This window comes from Symphalangus syndactylus, chromosome 2, assembly GCF_028878055.3.
Source record: "Symphalangus syndactylus isolate Jambi chromosome 2, NHGRI_mSymSyn1-v2.1_pri, whole genome shotgun sequence".
Classification (NCBI taxonomy): domain Eukaryota; kingdom Metazoa; phylum Chordata; class Mammalia; order Primates; family Hylobatidae; genus Symphalangus; species Symphalangus syndactylus.
In genome coordinates, this window is record NC_072424.2 from 15475569 (window position 1) to 15502049 (window position 26481).

At 41.2% G+C, this 26481-nt stretch overlaps 1 protein-coding gene across 2 annotated transcripts; it reads right to left on the reverse strand.

Moving 5' to 3' along the window:
* Nucleotides 1-220: 220 nt before the first annotated feature.
* On the reverse strand, nt 221-10605 carry PSTK (phosphoseryl-tRNA kinase). 2 transcript variants are annotated; one of them, XM_055246516.2, is made up of 6 exons: nt 9968-10263; nt 7633-7924; nt 7187-7385; nt 4249-4324; nt 3662-3755; nt 221-437 (listed from the first exon to the last, which is right to left on the reverse strand). In XM_055246516.2, the coding sequence occupies exons 1-6, from the start codon at nt 10181-10183 to the stop codon at nt 238-240; spliced, it is 1077 nt and encodes a 358-aa protein (XP_055102491.2). In that variant the 5' UTR covers nt 10184-10263; the 3' UTR covers nt 221-237. The 2 variants fall into 2 exon arrangements, with proteins under 2 accessions (XP_055102491.2, XP_055102498.1); XM_055246523.2 differs by lacking the exon at nt 221-437 and adding an exon at nt 2253-3296 and having other exon boundaries at nt 9968-10605.
* Between the last annotated feature and the right edge of the window lie 15876 nt (nt 10606-26481).

Consider the following 26481-nt stretch of genomic DNA (forward strand, 5'->3'; position numbering starts at 1 on the left):
GTTGCTTCTCTTTATTCAAGATCCATTTAACTTGACTCCTGTCCCCCAAGCCCTACCCTAAGTGCCCTGGCACATGAGGAAGGCTGCCTCTGTGCTTAATTATCCACATCACATCTGACAAGTGACTGACTCACTTTGGCATTACTAGCTTAGAAAACATCATAATACAACACCGTTGTTGTAACAAATTTGCAAAAGCTTACCAAAATGAGACATTTGATTGACAATTCAGAAATTTTAATGCTGCTTTGAAAAATACTTCCGTACAATATTATTTTTCTCATAATGAAAAAAAGAAATGACATCTGATATGTCAGTGGTTTGCTGAAAGCACAGATATTTTTTGTTTCCTTGTTTTAGGTCTTCCAAAAACTCTGCTTTGAGCTTGTTAAGTTCTTCTGCTAGACACTTCAAGTTGTGAGGAAGCACTTGTTCATCTAAAATAAAAAGATATTCTCAAATTACTTGTGTAAATTAAAGTAATCCGGGGTGTCTAATGAAATTAGGAAATTAATTTGATTACTTTAAACAAACCAGTTAGATCCTATAAACAATCACAATTGAGTTAGTGTAATATATAGAAAAAAGGTCACAATGTGATATTCAAAAATCATCTGAAACAAGTCAAAGAATTTAAATAACTTGTTAGGAAACGTGTGAGCAGAAAAGACTAACCTGAAAGGGACTTTCTGTTGTTGTTGCCAAGAAAAATGAAGACAGCTGACTTACTACCTTACTGAATTAAGCAGAAAGGCAAAAAAGCAGAAACAGATGACAATTTAGTTTTGAACCTGATAAATATTATCTAGAACAGTAGTTGTCCAACATAACTTTCTGCAATGATGGACCTGTTCTATATCTGCTTTATTCAATACAGCAGCCAATAGCCACACATGGGCAGTGTTACTGAGAAGCTGAACTTTATGTTTTTGTTAGCTTTATTAGGACATAATTCACATACAGTTTACTCATTTAATCTGTATAATACAGTGTTTTTTTGTATATTCACAGATATGTGCAACCATCACCAGTTAATTTTAGAACATTTTCATCATCTCAAAAACCCATATCCTGGCGGCTCAAGCCTGTAATCCCAGCACTGTGGGAGGCCGAGGTGGGCGGATCACCTGAGGTCAGGCGTTCGAGACCAGACTGGCCAACATGGCGAAACCCCTCCTCTACTAAAAATACAAAAATTAGCGGGGCATGGTGGCACATGCCTATAATCCCAGCTACTCGGGAGGCTGAGGCAGGAGAATCACTTGAACCCAGGAGGTAGAGGTTACAGTGAGCCGAGATGGTGCCATTGTACTCCAGCCTCGGCAACAGAGCAAGACTCCGTCTCAAAAACAAAAACCCATATCCTTCAGCTGTCATCCTCCTCACCACCTTCCCTTCTGCCCACCCCCACAATCTCTAAGCAACCACACATCCACTGTCTATCTCAAGATTTCCCTGTTAGGACATTTCGTATGACTGGAAGTATACATATACTTGGTCTTTGGGACTGACTTCTTGCACTTTGCATCATGTTTTCAAGGTTACTCCACATTGTATAGCATATATCAGCATTTCGTTCCTTTTTATGGCTGAATAATACTTTGTTGTATGGATACACCAAATTTTGTTGGTCAGCTGAAGGACATGTGGGTTATTTTCATATTTTGGCTATTATGAATAATGCTGCCATTAACATACATGTACAAGTTTTTATGTGAACATGTTTTCATCTCTCTTGGGTATACACCTGAGAATGGAATTGTTGGGTCACGTGCTAACTGTATGTTTGAGGGACTGCTAGCTGTTTTCCAAAGCAGCTGTACCATCTGACATGCCTAACATATTTCCACACATCCTCAACAACACTTGGACGTTTTAATTCTAGACCTCCTAGTGGGTGTGAAGTGCTATCTTATGGTTTTGATTTGTATTTCCCCAATGACTAATTATGTTGAGCATGTTTTCCCGTGGTTATTGGCCATTTGTATATCTTCCTTGGAAAAATGTCTACTCAGATCCTTTGCCCTTTTAAAAATTGGGTTATTTGTGTTTATTATTGAGTGGTAAGAGTTCTTTATATATTTTGGATACAAGTCCCTTATGAGATATATGTCTGCAAATACTTTTTCCCATCTATGGGTTGTCTTCACTTTCCTGATGGTAGAGGAACTGAATTTTTAATTAAGCACAGATTAAAAACTACTACTACCTCCCCTCACCCCTCCCCAAAAAAATATATATATATATGGCTCTCTATCTGTATGTTTTTAAATGGGTGGGATATAAGAGTGATTTGGGCATAACCCTGCCCCCCAGAATCCCCCAGGACCTTGCTTCATTTTATAAACAGAAAAGAAGAAAGGCAAATGGTTGAGTGAGAACTCCTGAAACTATTTTTTGTTTTACTTTCATTATGATGCCATTTCTGTTCCGGTCCTCTGTTTCTCAAACTTTGCATTGTAACCCATTAATAAGTGGCAATCAGTATTTTTCTAAAATGAAATCAAGTAGAACACAAGAGTTCATTAAATATGTGAAGGTGTTTTGTGAAACTTGTTTCCACACATGAGTTCATGTACTGGGTTATACCCTGGGTTACAATATAAAATCAACTTGTAGATCACAGTTTTATACAAATTCAAAAAGAGTATGGCTGGTATATTGTTTCCTTTTCCAATGTTCTAAGCTTTTGTAAAGGTAATAAATGATGGTGATGCAGGGGAGCAGAATGGGAAGCACAGACTGGAACTGGATGTAATTCTGGACCCCAGGTTACCCAAATATTTAGTAGCTGTTCAGTCTTGGACAAGTTACTCGTTCCTCTATGAACCTCCATTCCCCCATTTGTAAAATTACACCTACCTTATAGGACTGTGAAGATTAGAAACTATTTGTAAAGCACTTAACATATAGAAAGGTGCTCAAAAAATGTTCGTTGCTGGTTTTTAAAGGTACAATTTTAAATATAGCAATACAATATTCAAAACCTAATGGAATTACTGTGTAAAACTCTAGTTACCACATATTTCATCTGTTATGTAAATTCAGATTTATAATACATTGACTTTATTCAAATTCCATGCTGATCTTACACCTGCCCCTGACTACCTTTCCCCCTTTCTTACCTCACCCCATGCTCAATGGCCTCTTCTCGATTCTGCAACACTCCAACCAACCAACCTCTGGGCTTCTGCACTTGATGTGCTCATTGCCTAGAATGATCCTCCAGATAGCTGCATGGTTCGCTCTTACCCATCTTTGCTTAAATGTCATCTCTGAGAAGCCTTCCTGATTACCTTTTTAAAAATAAATCCTCCCATCACTACACTGCCTTACCCTACATTTTCTTCAGAGCATGGGCATATACTCATGTAATCATGTTTTGTCTGTCTCCTCATTAGAATGTTCTGCTCCCCACCGATTCCCCAGCATCTGGAGTAAGGCCTAGTCCAGTAAGGCGACTCAGTAAAAATTTGTTGGATGGATGAACACAGTTCCAGAGGTAGAATTTTTAGTTATATTTAGTCAAATTGCACAATTAAATTGAAAACATGATGTGAACTTTTATGACTGAAAACTAATAAACTCTGAGTGTCGGGAATAACAGTAGCAGTAGAAAGTCACAATCATACCAACTCAACACATAACTGACCCATCATACCTTTTGCTTCCTTCATTGTCTGAGATACAATCCTTCGGAGTGTCTGATCAGTTTTATGAAGAATGTTAGTTGAACAAATAATTCTGTCTGTGTCCTATGTAATACAGACATTGTTATTAGAAGTCACATAGTTTTATAAAATAAATGGCTAAAGAATAGGTCACATGTATTTGAAGGGACTAAAAGAAAAGTTTAAGCGGCTTTTCTGTTTGTTATTCTTCCCTACAAGAGAGTCCAACCAAATCAGATCCAGTGGTAAACTGGGTTCCAGCTAGGCAGTGATATGCTAGTTAATGTCTAATAACTGACTCTCCTGGAAAAAAAACCCCAGACCTATCTGTAGTGTTTGCCAATTTCTGTGGTGTAAACATTCCTACCAACAAAACATCAACAGGCTCCATCACTTCTGAAAGTTTAACAATCGGCTTTGGCCAGCCAGCATGAGCTGCCAGCAGTGAGTGCTGGTGAGAGGCCAAGCCAGTGACAACACATCTCTCGTTTCACTCACATTTTATATTCAGCTCAAAAGATCTTCCTACAAAAAGTTGTTCCTTCTCATTTACATTAAATTTACACTGGAAGTTTACCTTTTGTTCCATATTGTCCTCAGCATCTTTTACTGGATTTTCCAAAGCAGTGAGCAATAAATCAGTCACCTCCAGGCTACAGAGAAAATGGGATAAAATACAATAGATCCTTACATCCAACATCTGACTTTTTTTTTTTTTTTTTTTTTTTTTTTGAGACAGAGTCTTGGAGTCTTGCTCTGTCACCCAGGCTGGAGTGCAGTGATGTGATCTCTGCTCACTGCAAGCTCTGCTTCCCGGGTTCACACCATTCTCCTGCCTCAGCCTCCCGAGTAGCTGGGACTACAGGCGCCCGCCACCACGCCCGGTTAATTTTTTGTATTTTTTAGTAGAGACGGGGTTTCACCGTGTTAGCCAGGATGGTCTACATCTCCTGACCTTGTGATCCGCCCACCTCAGCCTCCCAAAGTGCTGGGATTACAGGCGTGAGCCACCACGCCCGGCCAACATCTGACTTTTAAGGAACTTGTATTTATGAATATTAAAATGAATTCTAGAGGAATGAAACTGCTATAACCCAAGATCCTTAACAAAAGGAAAAAAACTAAATGATTTAGAAGCTAGCTTCCATGTAGAAAATCCAAATGCGGTAGCTCAAAACAAATGATAAGCTAAGGACCCCTCATTAAAAAATACCAATTTCCTAAGACTCGTGTCAATAAGCTTTGAAAAGTCATTCTCTTTTCCCCTCTTAAGGCTGAACTGGGGGCCACAAGAGCTCAAATTTATTCTCTATGGAAAGATGCCTGGTCTTTACTTTCTGGCTCCCGCTTATTTACTGGATATGGATGAGCAAAGTTTCTCGCTGAGCAAGGGTCCATGAAGGTTTCAGGTAGAATTCATTCATTGATTTAACAAATATTTATTGAACGTCTTATATGAAAAATACTGTACAACCACATGCTGAGCTGGGGGTGTAGCAAGATCCTTGCCTTTGCCAAGGTTGATAATGTAATAGAGACAGATAAACAGTTAAATAAAGCAAAAAATAATTTCAGACAGTGGTAAGTAGATAAGTGAGCAGAGACAATAAAGTGACAATGATAAGAGTGACAGGGTAGCCCAACTAATGTTCTTTGCTTTAGTTAGGATGGTCAGTGAAGGCAGTCAAGTATAAGAATGTGGGAAGGGCAGAGGGGCAGCAAGTGCAAGGGCCCCAGGGCAAGAACAAGCTTCTGTGTTTGTGCGATAGAGAAAGGTTGAAAAGAAGCCAGGAGGGAGAATGGCAGAATATGAAGTTGGAGAATTAATCTGGGTTAGATCACATAAGTTAGGGTAAGGAGTTTGAATTTTACTCAGATTATGGGAGTGGCACTAAAAAGTTTTAAGCGAGTGAGCTCATCAAGTTAAAGCTCAACCTCAAGATGATCTTCCTCACACTGAAAGAGCCCAGGTTCTAGAGTGAGTGCGATCCCACTGGGTCCAGATCTTGGCTCTGCCACTTCCTACCTGGGTATATTACTTTACTTATCTGGGCCTCAGTTATCCCATCTATAAAATGGGGATAATAATTTCTACCCTTAAAGGGTGGTTGTGAGGACTGAATGAGACCATATATATAAAGTGTTCAGAACTGGGAGAGAATTTGAGTTTTAGTGACTACTCAGCCAGTAATCACTAGCTAATTTTCATATCCATGCCCTTTTGTTCTATTTAGTCTGTTTGTTTAGAGACAGGGTTTCACTGTCACCCAGGCTGGAGTGCAGTGGTGTTATCATAGCTCAACTGCAACCTCAAACTCTTGGGTTCAAGTGATCCTCCCTTCTTGGCCTCCCAAGTGCTGGGATCACAGGTGTGAGCCACTGCACCCAGCTTGTTTACAGTCTTAAAAGAGGTAAAGCATGGCAAATATTTTTTTAAGGGAACTATAACCTTAAGATAAGATTCCTAAAAAGAATTTCAAAAGGAATTATAGACACTGTTCCCAATGTAACCCAAAATTTAAGAAAATATTAGCCGGGGGTGGTAGCTCATGCTCGTAATCCCAGCAATTTGGGAGGTCAAGTTGGAAGAATTGCTTGAGGCCACGAGTTTCAGACCAGCCTGGGCAACATAGTGAGACCCTGTCACTACAACAAATTAAAAAATAAGCTAGGCTTGGCAGTGTGGGCCTGTAGTTCCAGTTACTTAGGGGACTGAGACAGGAGAATTGCTTGAGCCCAAGAGGTTAAGCCTGCAGTGAGCTGATACTGATCCCTCGTGGACAATATGCAGGAACTAAGGAAATGCGGGCAATATACCTCTAGAACTGCGCTGTCCAATACAATAGCCACTGGCCACACGAGGCTACTTAAGTTTAAATTAATAAGTTAAACAAAAAAATTCAGGTCATCAGTTACACTAGCTACTTTTAAGGGCTCAATAGTCAAATGTGGCCAGCAGCTACCATATTAGTGCAAATATAGAACATTTCCATTGCCAGCAAAGTTTCTGCTAGAAATATGCTGCTCTAGAACTCTCAAGACATATGTAATGAATGAAATGCATTAGACAGCATAGCCTACAAGCTTCACATATACAAAAACAGTGTAACTATGGCGAGCTCTAAGGCAAATAGGACCCAGTACCAGTTGCACTCCTTCACAGATCTCTTTCTATAAGAAAACTACCAGGCAACCTATTTAGACTATCAATTTTAGCAAGAGAATCAAAGATGTGTTCTCTGAATTCCCTGCTCCAACTACTGGAAGACAGTATAATCCTAACAGTTATAAGCAGACATTTGCAAATAAACTTGGGTTCAAATCTCAGCTGTCATTTACAAGCTCAGTGATTCTGGACAAACTAAATTTTCCCATTTCACTTTTGGCTTCCACACAAAGGGGTAAAATAATGTCTCTCCAATGCCTGTGTGAGGACTAACTAAGCCAACACAGATGCACTGACCATGATACCTGGCACAGGGGAGCATCCAGGGAGGGATGGCTGAGTGGAATACCTGGCCTCCGAAGCACATGCTGGACTCGGAATTGTGAGGCTGTTGTGTTCCCAAGCATTTTTCTCAGGGTTGGGCTTTTCTAGCTTTCTTCCCATCAGGTGGATGGTTTCAGGAGGCAGTGCCTGTGGCCTCTGGCCATTCCTCTGTAAACAGGTCTCAAGAGGACAATCTAAAAAGAGCTGGCAAAAGCCCAACGAATCTGAAAACAGTTTAAAATGACAGAATTACTGGTATACTATTTTTCCAAAATATGAAATAAACATATATCTGACAAATTATGACAATTATAGTAGGAAAAACTCCATTTGCAACACTGAACATCTAGCTTTTAAAATTAAGTAAATCTACATAACCTCCTAATAAGTTAAATTCTCATTGAAGACAATAGTGTTTTTGATATGTGAATAAGTATCTCCATGTGTAAGAAAAAAAAAAGTTTTAATTACATTTCCGAGCCAGCTGGTAGACTTCATATCTCATACTCTGATAATAAAAATTGTCATCCAAAACCAAAAACAAAGGTCTAGAAACAGCAGTTTTTGTTAAGAGGTAGCAAGACTGGGCCTCAAATACTGCAGAAAATATCAGATCTTGATCCTTTAAGCAGGTTATAAAATCTTCCCACATGGCTTCAGTCCTGTTGGGTGGGACAGACATCTGACACCCATTAATGACAGCCATCAAGAAGTATTCCAGGTACTTCAACAGTTCCTGTCGAAACAATTTCCATTGGGATGGCTACAAGAGACCAAAGAATTACAATTCATATTAGGCCACTAGGGTAGTCAGTCATCTGGCCTCACTGCCACCCCGCCCCATATGAAAATTTCAGCTCAAATATGGAACCATCTGTAGTTCTCTAACACACCTGGTTTCACATGACTCCATATATACCATTCCTTCTGCCTGGAAAACTAATGATACTAGTGCTGTGTAAAGCTTTCTCAGACTCAACCATGCAGAAGGCAGCTCAGCCTCTCCCTTGCCCATCATGACACCCCATTCTATACATATATCTCCACTCTGGCAGTGCTTACACAGTTTAAGCATTTGTTTATACTTCTCTCTCTGCTAGATCACTGTCCATTGCATACTCAGCCTCCAGCAGAGGGTCTGGCACCTAATAGGTGCTCCAGAAATGCATATTAAATGGATGACTGACTGAATGAGTGAATAAATGAAATAATTTATTTATCGTCCAAGAGAAAGGTGGAGTCAAAATCAGCATCCTGCCAAAGTAGTCTGGCTAAGATATAATAATGCAGGTTTTCCCTTGAAATGAGAAAGGTAGTAGACAGCAAAAAGATCAGGTGAAAAGTCCCTGGGTCAAGAAGAAAAGACCTCAGGCTAAGGAAACAGACTGAGGGGAATAAACAGCTTGAGAATACAAGTAATCTTGTGCTGGTCAAGGGCTGTGGAGAATCCTGACATAGTTAAGAAATCTAAGCTGGAGGGAAAACAGGAGGACAAGAGAGTGAGAACTCTCACTTGCCTGCCCATGCCTTACCACCACTGAGATTACAGTACATACAACAAACACATCAGCTAAACCCACTAAATTGGAAACACATATCACTTCCTAAGAGGTGAGCAGATGAGTTCCACAGTCTTTGTCCATAGGAAAAGCGTGGAAAAAACAACATAATACAAGTGAAGGGGAAGCCAGCAAATACAACAATCCTTATCGACAACTTTCAGCTTTCCCCTAAGTGGTGAAAAGACTATCATCCAGGTCAATTCTGCACTATCCTGACACTGTACTTACTTCACAATTAACCAAGAATGAGAAAGTAGATACACTTTTCTGGAGAGCCCATGCACCAAATGTACTGTATTTTTGTATGTATACTCAGAGAGTGGAGTCACACAACACTTGCATTTGATTTCTGTAAATTCATCTACATTAGGCATTAAACAACAAAAATAATGTTAAAATTTCAGAATGTTTCAAAGCGTATTTACTCTAGAGTGAGCATGAGATGAGAAACACGAATGTAATCTACTCTTCCCCCAGTGGTCTCAGTTTCCACTTGCTTCTCCAAGAGGATGTATCTCACTGTGCTGAGTGTGAGATGAGGAGGGCTTAAAGAGATGTACTTGGAACATACAAGTTGTTCCGTAAATACAAACCCATTACTTCCTCTGGTGGTCAACTAAGAAACAGCCGTCTTTCCCAAAGCTGGCAGAGGCAGATTTACTTTGAGATGAACAAAGATTAAGCTTCATAGGTCTGATAATGCATTTGTACAGCTTCTTTCTATCGTTCCGAGGGACCCTAGCAGTTTTGTTACTTATAATTTGTATTCCTTTTCTTAAAGAGGATTCCTCAAATTACAAAACCTGAATCCACCCATAGCTAGACGTTAAAGTTTTAGAGCTGTTTTCCCTCTCCTAAGGAGAAACTTCCTAAGGGATTTTCAAGAGTGCATTTGACTACAGGGGCTTCCCACCTTGCACGCTGACTTGAGAACCTGACCCTGTCTTAAGACTCAACTGTATAGAATATACAATGTATACATTCATCAAATATACACATAAGCCTCTAAAATGCATCGTTCTAACAGTTGGCTTTGTAATCACTTTATGACACATTTTCTACAACCAACTCATTCACCCTCTGCAGTAACTATGTTAACCCAGCTCCACTTTTCTCGAACTTCACCTCCCACACCAAGCGCGGTCTAGTGTGCAATGGGCGCTCATGGCAAATCACCCACGACCGCGTGGACGCGAGTGTCCCCGCCCCGCCCCGCGGCCCAGGCCCCGCCCCTCCGTGCTGACCGCCGGTCGCGCTCTTGCCCCGGCGAGAAACGCGTCGGGCATGACGTCATCATACGCGACGACACCGACGGCCCAACCCTGCTCCTGCCGCAGCCGGTGGGCGAGGGCGCGCGCGAAAGTCGATTTTCCTGCCGCGGGGAGGCCGCAGAGGACGCAGAGGCCTCGTTTGCGCGGCCCGTCGCTGCCGGTTCCTCTGGTTTTCTCGGCGGTCTTCATGCTGCGCGGGGAGCCCGGAGGAGTCTGGGAACGTCGACTCCGAGCTACCGTCTGCCCAGCGCGCACGCGCAGCGTCTCCGCCGCCTACCGGCGCAGTGGAGAAACTGGCCTGGCTGGGTTTCCGTGCGGCCCCAGAGGCACCTGCTCCACCGGCGCCCTGCTGCTCCCGGGGACCAGAGGCTGGAGAGACCCCGGCGCTGCGTTCCTAGCTCCTGGACATTCCCAAGGGGTCCCAGAGTTAGGATTAATCTTCAAATAGAATCACCCTCCCTGCCGAAAGTTGCCAGCCAGTAGGATTGGCGCCTCAGTTTTGTTAGGATGAGGTCTTTCTGCTCAGGAAAATCCCAAAAGAGACATTGAGCCTTTCCCTCCAGCAATCTTTCGAAAATAAGTCACTGGAAATCAAAGAATAGGAGGCGAGGCTGACAGTCCGACCACCGCGCTCCTTTGTGGTTCCCTGATGTGAACAGTGCAAGGGCAAAGTAAACATTCGTTACTGTGCCCTCACGGCACCAGTGGGCAGCAAGCGTGAAGAAATATTGTCAGACACATCCACAGACCTCAATTCCAGTGCATCCAGCCAGAGACAATAGGTGTTTGTGTTAAAAAGTAATACTAAGCTATGGGGAGGTATAAAACAAGTTTTTGTTTTTTGTTTCTCTGTTTTTGAGACAGAGTCTCGCTCTGTCGCCCAGGCTGGAGTGCAGTGGCGCAATCTCGACTCACTGTAACCTCCGCCTCCCGGGTTCACGCCATTCTCCTGCCTCAGCCTCCTGAGTAGCTGGGAATACAGGCATCTGCCACCAGGCCCAGCTAACTTTTTGTATTTTTAGTGGAGACGGGGTTTCACCATGTTAGCCAGGATGGTCTCAATCTCCTGACCTTGTGGTCTGCTCGCCTCGGCGTCCCAAAGATTACAGGCGCGAGCCACCGCGCCCGGCCAAGACAAGTTTTTTTGTTTGGGGGTGTGTTGTAGAAAAATTGAATTCAGATTACAGTTTTTTGTTTTTTGAGACACGGCCTCTCTCGCCCAGACTGGAGTGCAGTGTGGCCTGATCTCGGCTCACCGCAACCTCCGCCTCTCAGGCTCAAGGGATTCTCCTGCCTCAGCCTCCGGAATAGCTGGGATTACAGACGCACACCACTACTGCCCAATTAATTTTTGTATTTTCAGTAAGAACGGGGTTTCATCACGTTGGAAAGGCTGGTCTCGAACTCCTGACCGCAAATGATCCACCCACCTCGGTTTCCCAAAGTGCTGGTATTACAGGCGTGAGCCACCGCGCCCGGCCTAGACTCCAGATTCTTTTATCCTTATATTTTAGGGGATAATTCCTTCTTAACTGTAAAGGGTATGTTCAAAATGTGAAGACGTGAGGACAAAATCAGTGTATACTGGCTCAAAATATGACCAGTAACCTGCTAAAGCTGATATAATTTGTATAAAGCACATACAAATAATCTCATTTTCTTTTTGGATTGAAAGTAAAGAGCAATGAGTTAAACTGTTCATGACATTTTATCATTATTGGTGCAGTATAAAGTCCCTCGCCTTAATTTGCCCCTCCCCCACTTTTTTAAGAGACAGGGTTTTGCTTTGTCACCCAAGCTGGAGTGGAACCATAGCTCACTGTAACCTCGAATTTCTAGGCTCAAGCAATCCTCCTACCTCAGCCTCCTGAGTAGCTGGGACTATAGGCATGCGCCATTGAGCCTGGTTCCACTGTCTTTTATCTCCCATCCTCCACATCCACACCCATTTAACCCCTGCAGGCAACCGGTTTTTTTTCTTTTTATCTTAGTTATTTTTGTTTTGGTTATGTATTTTTTTTAAATAGGCTTTATTTTTTAAAGCAGTTTTAGGTTCACAGCTAAACTGAGCAGAAAGTAGAGTTCGCATATACTCCTTCCCCTCCTCATTCATAACCTCCCCCACTATCAACATCCTTCACCAGAGTGATACATTTGTTACAATCAATAATCAATGAACCTACATTGACACATCATTATCACCTAAAGGCCATAGTTTACTATTGGTGTACAATAGTTTACTATTGGTATTGGGGTTTACTCTTGGTGTACATTCTGTAGGTTTTGGCTATGTATAATGACACGTACCATCAGTACGGAACAGTTTCACAGGGCAAACATCCTCAGAGCACAGAGCACAAACATCCTCTGTGCTCCACCTGTTCATCCTCCCTCTCCTCTAACCCGACACCATTGATTTTTGTGCGTGTGTCTCTCTAGTTTTGCCTTGTCCGGAATAATATACAATTATATAATTGTAATCACACAGTCTTTTTAATTTGCTTCTTTTACTTAGTAATATGCATTTAAGGCTCCTCTATATCTTTTTATGGCTTCACAGTGCATTTCTTTTTAGCCATGAATAATATTCCAATGTCTAGAGGTACCACAGTTTAGTTTTCCACTCGCCTACTGAAGGACATCTTGATTGCTTCCAAGATTTGACAATTATGAATAAAGCTGCTATAAACATCCATGTGCAGGTTTTTGTAAGTTTTCAACTCATTTGGGTAAATATCATACCAAGGAGCGTGATTGCTATATCATACAGTAAGAGTGTTTAGTTTTGTAAGAAACTGCCAAACTGTCTTCCAAAGTGGCTGTACCATTTTGCATTCCAGTCAGCAATGAATGAGACTTCTTACTGCTCCACATCCTCCCTCGTATTTGGTGTTGTCAATGTTTTGGATTTTCGTCATTCTAGTAAGTGTATAGTGGTATCTCATTGTTCTTTTAGTTTGCATTTCCTTACTAACATACGATGTTAAACATCTTTTTTCTTTTCTTTTCTTTTCTTTTTTTTTGTGAGACAGAATCTTGCTCTGTCACTCAGGCTGGAGGCAGATCATGGTTCACTACAGCCTCAACCTCCCAGGCTCAAAGCAATCCTGCTGCTTCAGCCCCGTGAGCAGCTGGGACTACAGGCATGCACCACCATGCCTGGCTAATTTTTATTTTTATTTTTGTAGAGATGAGGTCTCCTTATGTTGCCCAGGCTGGTCTCAAACTGCTGGGCTCAAACAAACCTCTTCACCACCATGCCTGGCTAATTTTCATTTTTGCAGAGATGAGGTCTCCCTATGTTGCCCAGACTGGACTCCTGGGCTCAAACAAATCTCATGCCTCAGCCTTCCAAAGTGCTAGGATTACGGGCGTGAGCCACCATGCAGAGATGAACATCTTTTCATATGCTTATTTGCCATCCGTACATCTTCTCTGGTGAGGTGCCTGTTCAGATCTTTTTGCCTATTTTACTTACCATTTTTGAGATGGGGTCTCACTATGTTGCCCATGCTGGTCCCAAACTCCTGGGCTTGAGCAATCCCCCACCTGAGTAGCTGGGGTTACAGGCATGCACCATTATGCCTAGCTTCTTTTTGCCCATATTTAAATTGGGTTGTTTTCTTGTTGTTCAGTTTTAAGCGTTGTTTACATATTTTGGACAACAGTCCTTTACAAGATCCCTTTGGCAAACATTTTCTCCCAGTCTGTGGTTTATCTTTTCATTCTTGTCACAGTGTCTTTTGGAGAGAAGTTTTTAATTTTAATGAAGCCCAGTTTACCAATGCTTCTTTCATGCATCATACCTTTGGTGTTTTATCAAAAATATAATCACCAAGCCCAGTCTTCTAGATTCTCTGTTATCCTCTAGTCTTATAGTTTTGGGATTTACATTTTGTTCTATGATCCATTTTGAGTTAATTCTTGTGAAGGAGGTAAAGTCTGTGTGTAGATTTTTTTTATGTGGATATCTAGTTTCAGCACCAGTTGTTGAAAAGACTATTTTTTTGTCCGTTGCATTGCCTTTGCTCCTTTGTCAAAGATCAGTTGACTGTATTTATGTGGGCTCTCTATTCTATTCATTGACCTATTTGTCTATCTTTTGCCAATATGACACTATCTTTATTATTATAGCTTTATAGTAAGTCTTGCAGTTGGCTACTGTCAGTCTTCTAGTTTTGCTCCTTCTTTAATATTATGCTGGCTAGCCTAGATCCTTTGCCTTGCCACATAAACTTTAGAGTCACTTTGTTGATATCCACAAAATAGCTTGCTGGGGTTGAGACTGTGTTGAACCTATAGATCAAGTTGGGAAGAAATGACATGTTGACAATATTATTTCTATTCATGAACATGAAATATTTTAATTTCTTTCAACAGAGTTTTACAGTTTTCATCATATAGATTTCATGCATATTTTTAAAATTTTATACATAATAAAAAGAAGTTTTAAATTTAAGTATTTCATTTTGGGGGGTGTTCATGTATTGTGTAATGGTATTGTGTTTCTAATTTGAAATTTCACTTGTTCATTGCTGGAATTAAGAAAGTGGTTGATTTTTATGTCTTGCCCTTGTATCCTAAAACTTTGCAATAATCATGTATTAGTTCCAGATTTTTTGTTATGGATTCTTTTGGATTTCTACATAGACAATCATGTCATCTGCAGACAAAGTTTTATTTCTTCCTTCCCAACATGTATACCTTTTATTTTCTGTGTCTTATTATATTAGCTAGGACTTCCAGTATAATGTGGAAAAAGTGGTGAGAGAGGACATTCTTGCCTTGTTATTGATCTTAATGGAGAAGTCTCTAGTTGGTCACCATTAAGTATAATGTAAGCTACAGGTGTTTTGTAGATAGTTATCAGGTTGAGGAAGCACTCCTCCATTCCTAGTTTGCTGAGGGTTTTTATCATGAATGTCTGTGGGATTTTGTCAAATGCTTTTTTTGCATCAATTGATATGATTATGTGATTTAATTATTTAATGTCTTGATATGATGGATTACATTAACTGGTTTTCAAACATTGAACCAGCTTTGCATGCTTGGAATAAAACCCACTTGGTTGTTGTGTATAATTTTTATGCATTTTAAAATTCAATTTGCTAATATTTTGTTAAGGATTTTGGCATCTATATAGACACAAAAGAGATAGTTCTAGGTCCAAGAGAAGTATTGGTCTGTAGTGTTCTTTTCTTGTAATGTCTTTGTTTTTGACATCTGGGTCATGTTGAACTCATAAAACAAGTTAGAAAGTATTCCTTTTGCTTCTACCATCTGGAAGAGATTGTAGAGAATTGGTATAATTTCCTCAAATGTTTTGTAGAATTTGCCAGGTAATCAATCTGACCTCAATTATCTTTTCAATAATCTATTTTGGAAAAACCATTTTCAAAGTTTTTTGTAAAAACATAATGCTTTGTATTTCAGAATTCCAAAATGAACTACTGTAACTTCAAAGTTAGGTGTGTACTATCTAAAAGGACATGCTTCATAAGAATAGGTTCACATATAAGCATGTGACATTGACATATAGCCTTAATTATAGTTTGCTGTTAAATTTGTAAAGCTTAACATTTCCAAGAATCTTTGTAGGACAATTTCTCCACCTGCAAGGTCTTTCAAGTAGAACTCTTCTTTCTTTTAAGGCAATTAGCCCATTGCCAAAAGGTTTTACTGTCTTAAAGCTGTCTTTCTGAGATATAATTCCAAGGACTTCTCCACAGCTAAGTGTGAGATGCCTCACACCAGTATTAGGTGATTCTATGGACAGAACAGAGCATTTTCATCTTGTGTTTAAAGCAATTTATTGGCTTCGGCTCCTCGCCACTTTCTATGCCAGTCTTCCATTTACGTCCCTAGTAATGCCTATGCAAAAAAAAAAAAAAAAGAAAAGAAAAAGAAAAAGAAAAAAGAAAAAGCTGATGGTGAAACCTGCAGGTTTAAGGGCTTAAATCTCAAACTTTGTTAGGAGTAACAGGAGTGTGCTGAGAGGGCAAGCAGTACGACAAATCATACCAAAAAGCCACATTGCTCTCTCCTAAGCCCCAACCCCACTCCACTCCTGTAGCCAGTGGTCCAAACAGAAAATAACCGGAGAAGACAAGGAGGTCAAAGGATCAGGGAACTAAGCATTATGTGAATTCACCAGCAAGATGTACAGAACGCTTGTGTTTACATTGTTTTTATGGAACTAGCAGAATAAAACTGATCTATTTTAAAAATGAAAAAAAAAATTTTGTAAAGCTTTCCTTATAGACCTCAATCTCACCTGAGGCTCAGAAAAGGACAATAGTGTGATTACATATTTACTGGATATATGATTCTCTTAAATCAGCAGGGTGTAGCCAGGCATGGTGGCTCATGCCTGTAATCCCAGCACTTTGGGAGGCCGAGGTGTGAGGACCATTTGAGGCCAGGAGCTCTAGAACAGCTTGGGAAACAAAGCGAGATCCTACCTCTACAAAAATAATTAGCAACATGACATCATCACATTACTACTGGAGATTGATACAGGGTCTAGGTGGGTGGATGTGGGACCAACAATGGGGCCCAGAGCAATTGGGGATGTGAACTTAGGTCCCATTTTGCATACTCCCTACTTCTCTTAGCCCCAGTGTTGCCCACTTCACCCTACTGGAAGGGGAGCTACTCTTGGCTGCATTTCAAGTTCTCACTCTAGCTTGGGATGCCCCAGAAATCATTCTTCTGCATATTCAGTGTGGCTGCCTTCTGTAGTCTACTCACTTGTCCCTGCATGCACTGGGGTCAAGGCTGGGTGTTCTGCATAGTTTGGGATGAGAAAAGAGTTATGTGGGAAAAATTCTTCTTTATCATGTAAAAATGGTCATCCCCATTATAGTGTGAATATTTGTTCTTTCCCAATCTCATGTTGAAATTTGATCCCCAGTGTTGGCGATGTGGCCTAGTGAGAGGTATCTGAGTCATGGGCGTTGTGCTAAGCCATTCTTTCATTGCTACAAAGAAATACCAGGGAATGGGTAATTTACAAAGAAAAGAGGTTTAATTGGCTCACAGTTCTGCAGGCTGTACAGGAAACATGGCACCGGCATCTGTTCAGCTTCTGGGAGCTTTTACTCATGGCAGACAGCCAAGCAGGAGCAGGCATGTCACATGGTGAAAGCAGGAGCATGAGAGAGTTGAGTGGGAAGTGAAACACACTTAAACAACTAGATCTTGTGAGAACTCATTATCATGAGGACAGCACCAAGCCATGAGTGATCTGCACCCATGACCCAAACACCCCCCACCAGGCCCCACATCCAACACTGAGGATTACAATTCAACATGAGACTTAGTGGGGACATATATTCAAACTACATCAAGGATAGATCCTTAAGGAATAGAGTAATTCCCTTCCTGGGGAGGGAGAAGTGAGTTCTTGCTCTATTAGTTCTCATAAGAGCTGGTTGTTAAGGGCCTGGCGTCTCCCCTCTTGCTTCCTCTCTCACCATATGATCTCTGCACATGCAGGCGCTCCACTTTCCATGACAAGTAGAAGCAGCCTGAGGCCATCGACAGGAGCAAATGCTGGCTCCATGCTTCTTGCACAATCCACAGAATCATGAGCCATATAAACCTCTTTGTAAACTAACCAGCCTCGTATTTTCTATAGCAAAATTAAACGGGTCAAGACATCTCCATCACCCCTTGTTGGCAGAGGTCTTTTTTCCCAGGCCAGCAACTGTCGCAGCTTCCATTGTTCCCTCTGAGCTCAGTATATGTTTGGTGGACTGACACTTCCAAAAACCCTTTGTGTCAGAAGAAGCCTGGTGGGCAAATTAAGTGGAAACAATAGAAATTGAGTGACTGTGGAAGAGGCTAGTGACAGCCTACTCCCTACCAAGAGAGCCTGTGTGGAACAAAAGAATCAACTGAGCGAGGAAGTAGAAACTCTATTTATCCACAGAGGGAAAATGGACCAGAGATTGACAGCCATCTCCCACAGTCAGGGCAGCTGAGAAGGAATGTACAGGGAAATAGTATTTGAAAATTACATCAAGGTCAGTCAAACTGCAACTGTTACAGATTTAAGCATTTATTAATACCAGATCAATGTGATTACCCTCCCAAACCTATGTAGTCCACATTCCCATTCCCCGTTTCAAGAAAGGACACTACCTTTAGCCCAGCTAACCTAGCAGTCACCCTCAATTCTTCCTTCTTCTTCGCCCCCAAATCAAGTTTATCTGCAAGTCTCCTCCATTTTATCTTCAAAATATATCTCCATTGCTGCCTTTCATTCCAGGCCTCTACAGATTCACAAGCTCTTAACTGAAACCACTGTATCCAGATGTAGTTTGAAATTAGTAATATTTTGGAATTTAGTAGGCAATACATATAATACATTACATGCTCAGTGGGTGTCTAACACATATTCAAATACATTAATACATAATACATATATTAGTAATCAAATAAATTAATATTTCTGCAACGAAATGTATGCATTTTCATCCATCCCAAATAACCATCATCTGAAATCCCATGTTCATCCTCTTTTTGTACTTATAGTCCTGAAAAATTTTTTTATGTTTAAAACAAATTACAAAAATGGTATGCTATTTGTAACCTTTTAGGATGTAACTTTTTTCACTTTTATTACTGGGAGTCACCCATAGTACTGTATATTGATGTAGTTCATTAATTTTGACTGCTGAATATTTCATTATGTAAATATATCATAATTTATTCATCTTGTTGGTGGGCATTATGATTGTTTCAAGATTTTGCTATTGTGAATGGTGCTACAATAAACATTCTTGTGTATGTCCCCAGTTGTATGTATGCATCAATTACTATTGTGTACATGTTTAGGTGTAAAACTTCTAGACTTGAAGTTTTGGAGATAATATCAAACTATTTTTCAAAATGATTCCATCAATCTACATTCCTGTTAACATTTTAAAAATCCAGTAGACCTACATCTTCTTTAACATTTGATTTTTATTTTTACCAATCTAATGGACATAAAATATCACTGTGGTCTTGCTTTGCATTTCCCTAATCACTAACAATGTTTGTTAGGTAACATGGGGTACCTTAAAATGGTGCCGTACCTTAAGATGGGGCCGGTTCCGGGTTCTTCTCCCCTCCTTGACCGGGCACTGTCTGAACCCGCCAAAGGAGGGCCAATCAGAAAGAAGCATCTCCCGCCTTCCCTTGGGCCCGCCCCTAGCCCAATCCACATAGGCCCAAGGGATATAAAACCCAGCACACCAGCAGCCCTCTCTCTCTTCTCTTCCTTCTCCTTGCGTGGTGCCGCTCGATACCTCCACCACTCGATACCTCCAATAAAGATCTCTGACCGCGACCGGTGTAGTTTGGTCTCCGCCCGGCCCCTTTCAATGTTGAACACCTCTTCACTTGTTCCTTCAGTTTTTTGGCTGTGTATATTTACTCTCCTGTGAAATGCTCAATGTATTTCGCACACTCCCACTGTAACTAACCCACTTCCACGATAAAAGCATTCATCCATTCATAAGGGAAGAGCCCTCATGTCTTAATCACCTCTTAAAAGCCCCATTCCTAATACTGTTACATCGAAGATTAATTTTTTTCAACATATGAACTTCTGGGGTATACATACAAACTGTAGCATTTTTCCCCAGCCCCCAAAATTTATGTCTTCACAATGCAAAATACAGTGATTACATCCCAATAGCCCCAGAGTCTTAACTTGTTCCAGCATCAACTCAAAAGTCTAAAGTCTCATCTAAATCAGATACGGGTGAGACTCAAGGCCTGATTCACCTGGGGCACACTCCCTCCAGCTCTAAGTTTGTGAAATCAAAACAAGTTATCTACTTCCAAAACACAGTAGTGGGACAGACACAGGATAGACATTCCCATTCCAAAACAGAGATACAAGCAAAAAGAAAGGGGTAACTGGTCCTAAGTTCAAAACCCAACAGTAAAAACAGCATTAAATCTTAAAACCAGAGAATAATCTCCTTTGACTCCATGTCCTGTATGCTGGACACAGCTTATAACTTGTTGGGGGTGAGGGGTTGGGCCCCCAAAACCTTGGGCAGTTCTCTTCCTATGGCTTTGCAGGGCCCAGTTCATGCTTCAGTTCTCTTGGGCTGGAGTTGCTGACTGGTGTCCCTAAAGTTCCAGGTTCTTACGGGTGGCCCCACTTCCACAGCTCCACTAGGCACTGCCCTGGTGAGCCTCTCTGAGTGGCTCCATCCTGGTGATACATCTCTGCCTGGGCACCCAGGCGGTCCATGCCTTCCTTTGAGGTCTTGGTGAAGGAAGACATGTCTCCACAGTTCTTGCATTCTGTGTACCTGCAGAATTAGTACCATGTAGATGCCACCAAAGTTTACAGTTTGTAACCGCCAGAATGGCATCATGAGCCACACCTGGGCCTGCTTGAGCCACAGCTGGGGTGGCCAAGAGGTGCTGCAATGAAATGTGGGGAACAGGGGCCCAAGGCAGCTCTGAAGAGTGAGCCTGTGGAAGATGTCCCAGGTCTGCCTCCAGAAACATCCTTCCCTCCTAGAGCTCTGGGCCTGTGGTAGAAGGGGAAGCCTCAAAGATCTTTGAAATACCTTTGAGTCTTTTCCCCCATGATCTTGATGAATAATATCTGGCTCCCTTATAGCAGTAGTCTCTTTAGCAAACAGCACTTGGCCCACACGCTTAGTAATCTCTCCCAAAGTTTTTCACTCAGTAAAGTTCACTCTGTAATAGCTTGACTCTGAGTTTTCCAAATCTTTCTGCTTTACTTTCCTTTTAATTATAAATTCTGTCTTTAATCATTGCTTTGCTCTCACATCTCACTGAATGCAGTTAAAAGTAGCCACACAGCAGCCTGAGTGCTTTGCTGCTTAGATGTTTCTTCTGCCAGATATCCTAATTCATTGCTTTTAAATTCTCCATTTCATAAAGCCCTAGGGTATGGACATAACCTAGTCAAGGTCTTTGCAACTTTGTAACAGGATGGCCTTTACTCCAGTTTTCAATACCTTCTCATTTCTGAGACCTCATCAGAATGGTCCTCACAGTCCGCATTTCTACCAACATTCTAGTCACAACCATGTAAGTAATCTAAAAGAAGATTCAGACTTCCCCTATAACTTGCCTCTTTTAAACAATCATTGCCCCTAATGCTCCATTCACGGCAATACGGTTGTTGTTCTAGTCTGCTCTTCCAAACTCTTCCAGCCTCTGCCTATTACTCAGTTTCAAAGCCACTTCCACATATTCAGGTATTTGTTACAGCAAGAGCCCCACTTCTAGATACTATTTTTTTTCACAAAAAAATTATTTACTTAAATGGAGATGAGATCTTGCTACATTGCCCAGGCTGAAGTGCAGTGGTTATTCACAGGCAAGATCATGACACACTAGAGCCTCAAACTCCAGGGCCTCAAGCCAACTGAGCCTCCCAAGTAGCTAGGACTACAGGCTTGACCAATGGTGCCCAGTTCTTTGTGCCAATTTTCTGTCTTAGTCTATTTTCTGCTGCTATAACAGAAAACCACAGACTCGGTAACTTTTTATTATTATTATTTTTTGAGAAGGAGTTGCACTCTGTTGCCCAGGCTGGAGTACAGTGGTGTGATCTCAGCTCACTGCAACCTCCGCCCCCCAGGTTCAAGTGATTCTCCTGCCTCAGCCTCCCAAGAAGCTTGGATTACAGGCGCCTGCCACCGCACCTGGCTAATTTTTTTTTTGTATTTTTAGTAGAGACGGGGTTTCACCATATTGGCCAGGCTGGTCTTGAACTCCTGACCTTGTGATCCACCTGCCTCGGACTCCCAAAGTGCTGGGATTACAGGCGTGAGCCACTCGCATCCGGCCAACCTTTTATATTTTTTTAAAAAACTTTTAAGTTCAGAGGTATGTGTGCAGGTTTGTACATAGGTAAACGTGTGTCATGGAGGTTTGTTGTACAGATTATCTCATCAGCTAGGTATTAAGCCTACTACCCATTAGTTATTTTTCCTGATCCTCTTCCTCCTCCCACCTTCCACCTTTTGATAGACCCCAGTGTGTGTTGTTCTTCTCTATGTGTCCATGTGTTCTCATTTAGCTCCCACTTACAAGTGAGAACAAGCAGTAATTGGCTTTCTATTCATGCATTAGTTTGCTAAGGATAATGGCTTCCAGCTCTGTCCATGTCCTGCAAGAAAAACAACTATCTTGTTCTTTTTTATGGCTGCATAGTATTCCATGGTGTATATGTACATTTTCTTTATTCAGTCTATAATTAAAGGGCCTTTGATTCCATGTGTTTGCTATTGTGAATAGTGCTGCAACAAACATATGCACGCATGTTTCTCTACAGTAGAACAATTTATATTCCTTTGGCTATATACCCAGTAATGACATAGCTCAGTCAAATGGTATTTCTGTCTTTAGGTCTTTGAGGAATTGTCACACTGTCTACCACAATGGTTGAACTAATTACACTCCCATTAACAGTGTATAAACGTTCCTTTCTCTCTGCAGCCTCACCAGCATGTTATTTTTAGTAGCAGCCATTCTGACTGGTGTGAGATGGTATTTCACTATGGTTTTGATTTGCATTTCTCTAATGATCAGTGATGTTGACCTTGTTTTCATATGATTGTTGGCTGTATGTATATCTTTTTTTGAAAAGTGTTCATGTCTGATATGGTTTGGCTCTATGTCCCAACCCAAATCTCATGTCATTGTAATCCTCAGTGTTGGAGGAGGGGCCTGATGAGAGGTGACTGGATCATGGAGGTGGACTTCTCCCTTGCTGTACTCATGACAGTGACTTCTCACGAGATCTGGTTGTTTTAAAGTGTGTAGCACTTCCCTTTTCTCCCATTCTGTAGGTTGGCTGTTTACTGCGTTGATAGTTTCTTTTGCTGTGAAGAAGCTCTTTTAGTTTAATTAGATCCCACTTGTCAATTTTTGCCTTTGTTGCAATTGCCTTTGGTGTCTGTCAAAAATCTTTGTCATGCCTATGTCCTGAATGGTATTGCCTAGGTTGTCTTCCAGAATCTTTATAGCTTTGGGTTTTACACTTAAATCTTTACTCCATATTAATTTTTGTATATAAGAAAGGGGTCCAGTATTGATCTTCTGCATATGGCCAGCCAGTTATCCCAGCACCATTTATTGAATAGGGGATCCTTTTCCCATTGCTTGTTTTTGTCAGGTTTGTTGAGGATCAGATAGTTGTAGGTGTGCAGTCTTATTGCTGGGTTCTCTATTCTGTTCCATTGGTCTGCGTGTCTGTTTTTGTACCAGAACCACTATGTTTTGGTTACTCTAGACCTGTAGTATAGTTTAAAGTAAGGTAGCGTGATGCCTCCAGCTTTGTTCTTTTTGCTTAGAATTGCATTGGCTATTCGAGATTTTTGGTTCCATATGAATTTTAAAATGGTTTTTGTCTAGTTCTCTGAAGAATCTCAGTGGTAATTTAAAAGGAATAGCATTGAATGTATAAATTGCTTTTGGCAGTATGGCCATTTTCATGACACTGATTCTTTGTATACATAAACATGGAATGTTTTTTCATTTGTTTGTGTCATCTCTGATTTCTTTGAGCAGCGGTTCGCAGTTCTTGTAGAGCTCTTTCACCTCCCTAGTTGGCTGTATTCCTCTGTATTTTATTCTTTTTGTGGCAGTTGTGAATGGGAGTTCATTTCTGATTTGGCTCTAGGCTTGACTGCTGTTGGTACATAGAAATGCTAGTTATTTTTGCACATTGGTTTTGCATCCTGAGACTGAGCTTATTTATCAGCTTAAGAAGCTTTTGGGCTGAGACTATGGAGTTTTCTAGATACAGGACCAAGTTGTCCACAAATAGGGATAGTTTCACTTCCTCTCTTCCTGCCTTTTCTTTCTTTCTTTTACCTGACTGCCCTGGCCAGGAATTCCAATACAATTTCATTATTCACCCAAAGGTCATTCAAGTGCAGGTTATTCAATTTCCACATAATTGAATTGGGTTTGAGTGAATTTCCCAGTCCTGATTTCTCATTTGATTGCACTGTGGCCCAAGAGACTGTTACGATTTCAGTTCTGTGCATTTGCTGAGGAGTGTTTTGCTAACGTTTATGTGATCAATTTTAGAGTATGTGCCATGCGGCGATGAGAAGAATGTATATTCTACTGTTTTGGTGCAGAGAGTTCTGTAGATATCCATCAGGTGCACTTGATCTAGTGCTGAGTTCAGGTCATGAAAATCTTTGTTAATTTTCTGTCTCAATCTAATATTGTCAGTAGGGTGTTAAAGTCTCCCACTATTATCGTGTGGGAGTCTAAGTCTCTTTGAAGGCCTCCAAGAACTTGGTTTATGAATCTGGGTGCTTCTGTGTTGGGTGCATATGTATTTCGGATAGTTAGATCTTCTTGTTGTATTGAACCCTTTAACATTATGTAATGCCCTTCTCTTTTTTTTAATCTTTGTTGGTTTAAAGTCTGTTTTGTCAGAAACTAGGATTGAAACCCCTGCCTTATTCTGTTTTGCATTTGCCTGGTAGATTTTTCTTCATCCCTTTATTTTGAGCCTGTGTGTGTCACTGCATGTGAGATGGGTATCTTGAAGTCAGCATACCAATGGGTCTTGGTTCTTCATCCAGCTTGCCACTCTGTGTCCTTAATTGGGGGCATTTAGTCAATTTACATTTAAGGTTAGTGTAGATATGTGTGGATTTCATCTTGTCATCATGATGTTAGCTGGATATTTTGCAGACTTTTTACATGTGGCTCCTTTATAGTGTCACTGGTCTGTGTACTTCAGTGTGTTTTTGAAGTCGCTGGTAAATAGTCTTTCCTTTAAATATTTAGTGCTTCCTTTAGGAGCTCTTGTAAGGCAGGTCTGGTGGTAACAAATTCCCTGAGCATTTGCTTGTCTGAAAAGGATCTTATTTCTCCTTTGCTTATGAAACTTAGTTTGGCCAGATATGAAATTGTGGGTTGGCATTTAAGAATGCTGAATATTGGCCCCAAATCTCTTCTGGGTTGTAGGGTTTCAGCTGAGAAGTCCACTATTAGTAAGACGGGCTTCCCTTCGTATGTGACCTGGCCTTTCTTCTCTGCCTTTAACATTTTTTCTTTCATCTTAACCTTGGAGAATCTGATGATTATATGTCCTTGGGATGATCTTCTTGTGAAGTATCTTACTGGGGGTTCTCTGCATTTCTTGAATTTGAATGTTGGCCTCTCTAGCTAGGTTAAGGAAGTCCTCATGAATGCCATCCTGAAATATGTTCTCCAAGTTGGTTTTATTCTCATCTCTTTCAGGTGCACCAATTGGTTATAGATTTGGTCTCTTTCCATAATCCCATATTTTTTGAAGGTTTTGTCATTTCCTTTTTATTCTTTTTTCTCTATTCTTGTCTGCCTTATTTCAGAAAGCTAGTCTCTTTCCTCTGCTTAGTCTATTCTACTATTAATATTTGTGACTGCATTATGAAATTCTTGTAATGTGTTTTTCAGCTCTATCAGCTAAGTTATGTTCTTCTCTATACTGGCTATTTTGTCTGTCAGCTCCTACAATGTTTTATCATAATTTTTAGCTTCCTTGTATTGGGTTACAACATATACCTGTAGTTCAATGAACTCTGTACCTATCCATACTCTGAATTCTACTTATGTCATTTCAGCCTTCTCAGCTTCAGCCCAGTTCCGAACCTTTGCTGGAGGTGATGCAGTCCTTTGGAGGAAAGAAGGCACTCTGGCTTTTTGAGTTTTCATCATTCTTGTGCTGATCTTCAATCTTTGAGGTTGCTGACCTTTGGGTTTTTTGTTTGTTTGTTTTATCCTATTTGATGACCTTGAGGGTTTGATTGTGGTATAAGGTGAATTCTGTCAACTGGCTTCATTTTTGAGAGATTTTAGGGGGCCAAAGCTCAGATTCCAACTCCTGGACTGTGTTCTCTAACTCTTGGGGACTCATATTGAACCCTGCCATTGTCCTGTGGCTCCTCATGGTTTAGGGTCCACTGTGCTGGGAAGTGCTGTGGCATGGCAGCTGCAGCAGTGCTAGTGGATATGGGGGTGCCTGTCTCCCTGTAGGTGTTCATGGCCAGAGAACGCCAGCAGGGGTGGCTGGAGGCCCCAGTTGGGAGGTCCTGCCCGATGAGGAAGAACAGAATCAGAGACCTACTTAAAGAAGCAGTCTGGCCACATTTTCATAGAGCAGCTGTGCTCTGCTTGGGTACCGCTTCTACCCTGTAGTTGGCATGAAGGCTGGAATGGCTAAGTCACCCAAACAGCAAAGATGGCAGCTCGCTCTTCCTTCTGGAAGCTTAGTCCAAGGGAGGTTTCAAAACTCTGACTGGCAGGGGTAGCTGGAGACACCAGCTGGGAGGTCCCACCCAGAAAGGAGAAACAGGATTGGGGACTCACTTTAAAAAAAAGTCTGGCCGTGTTTTTGTAGAGCAGCTGTGCTATGCTGGGGAATCCCTTCCACCCCTGGTTGGCTTGGACTTTCCAAAGGCCAAAGGCTGGTATGGTTAAGTCACCCAAAC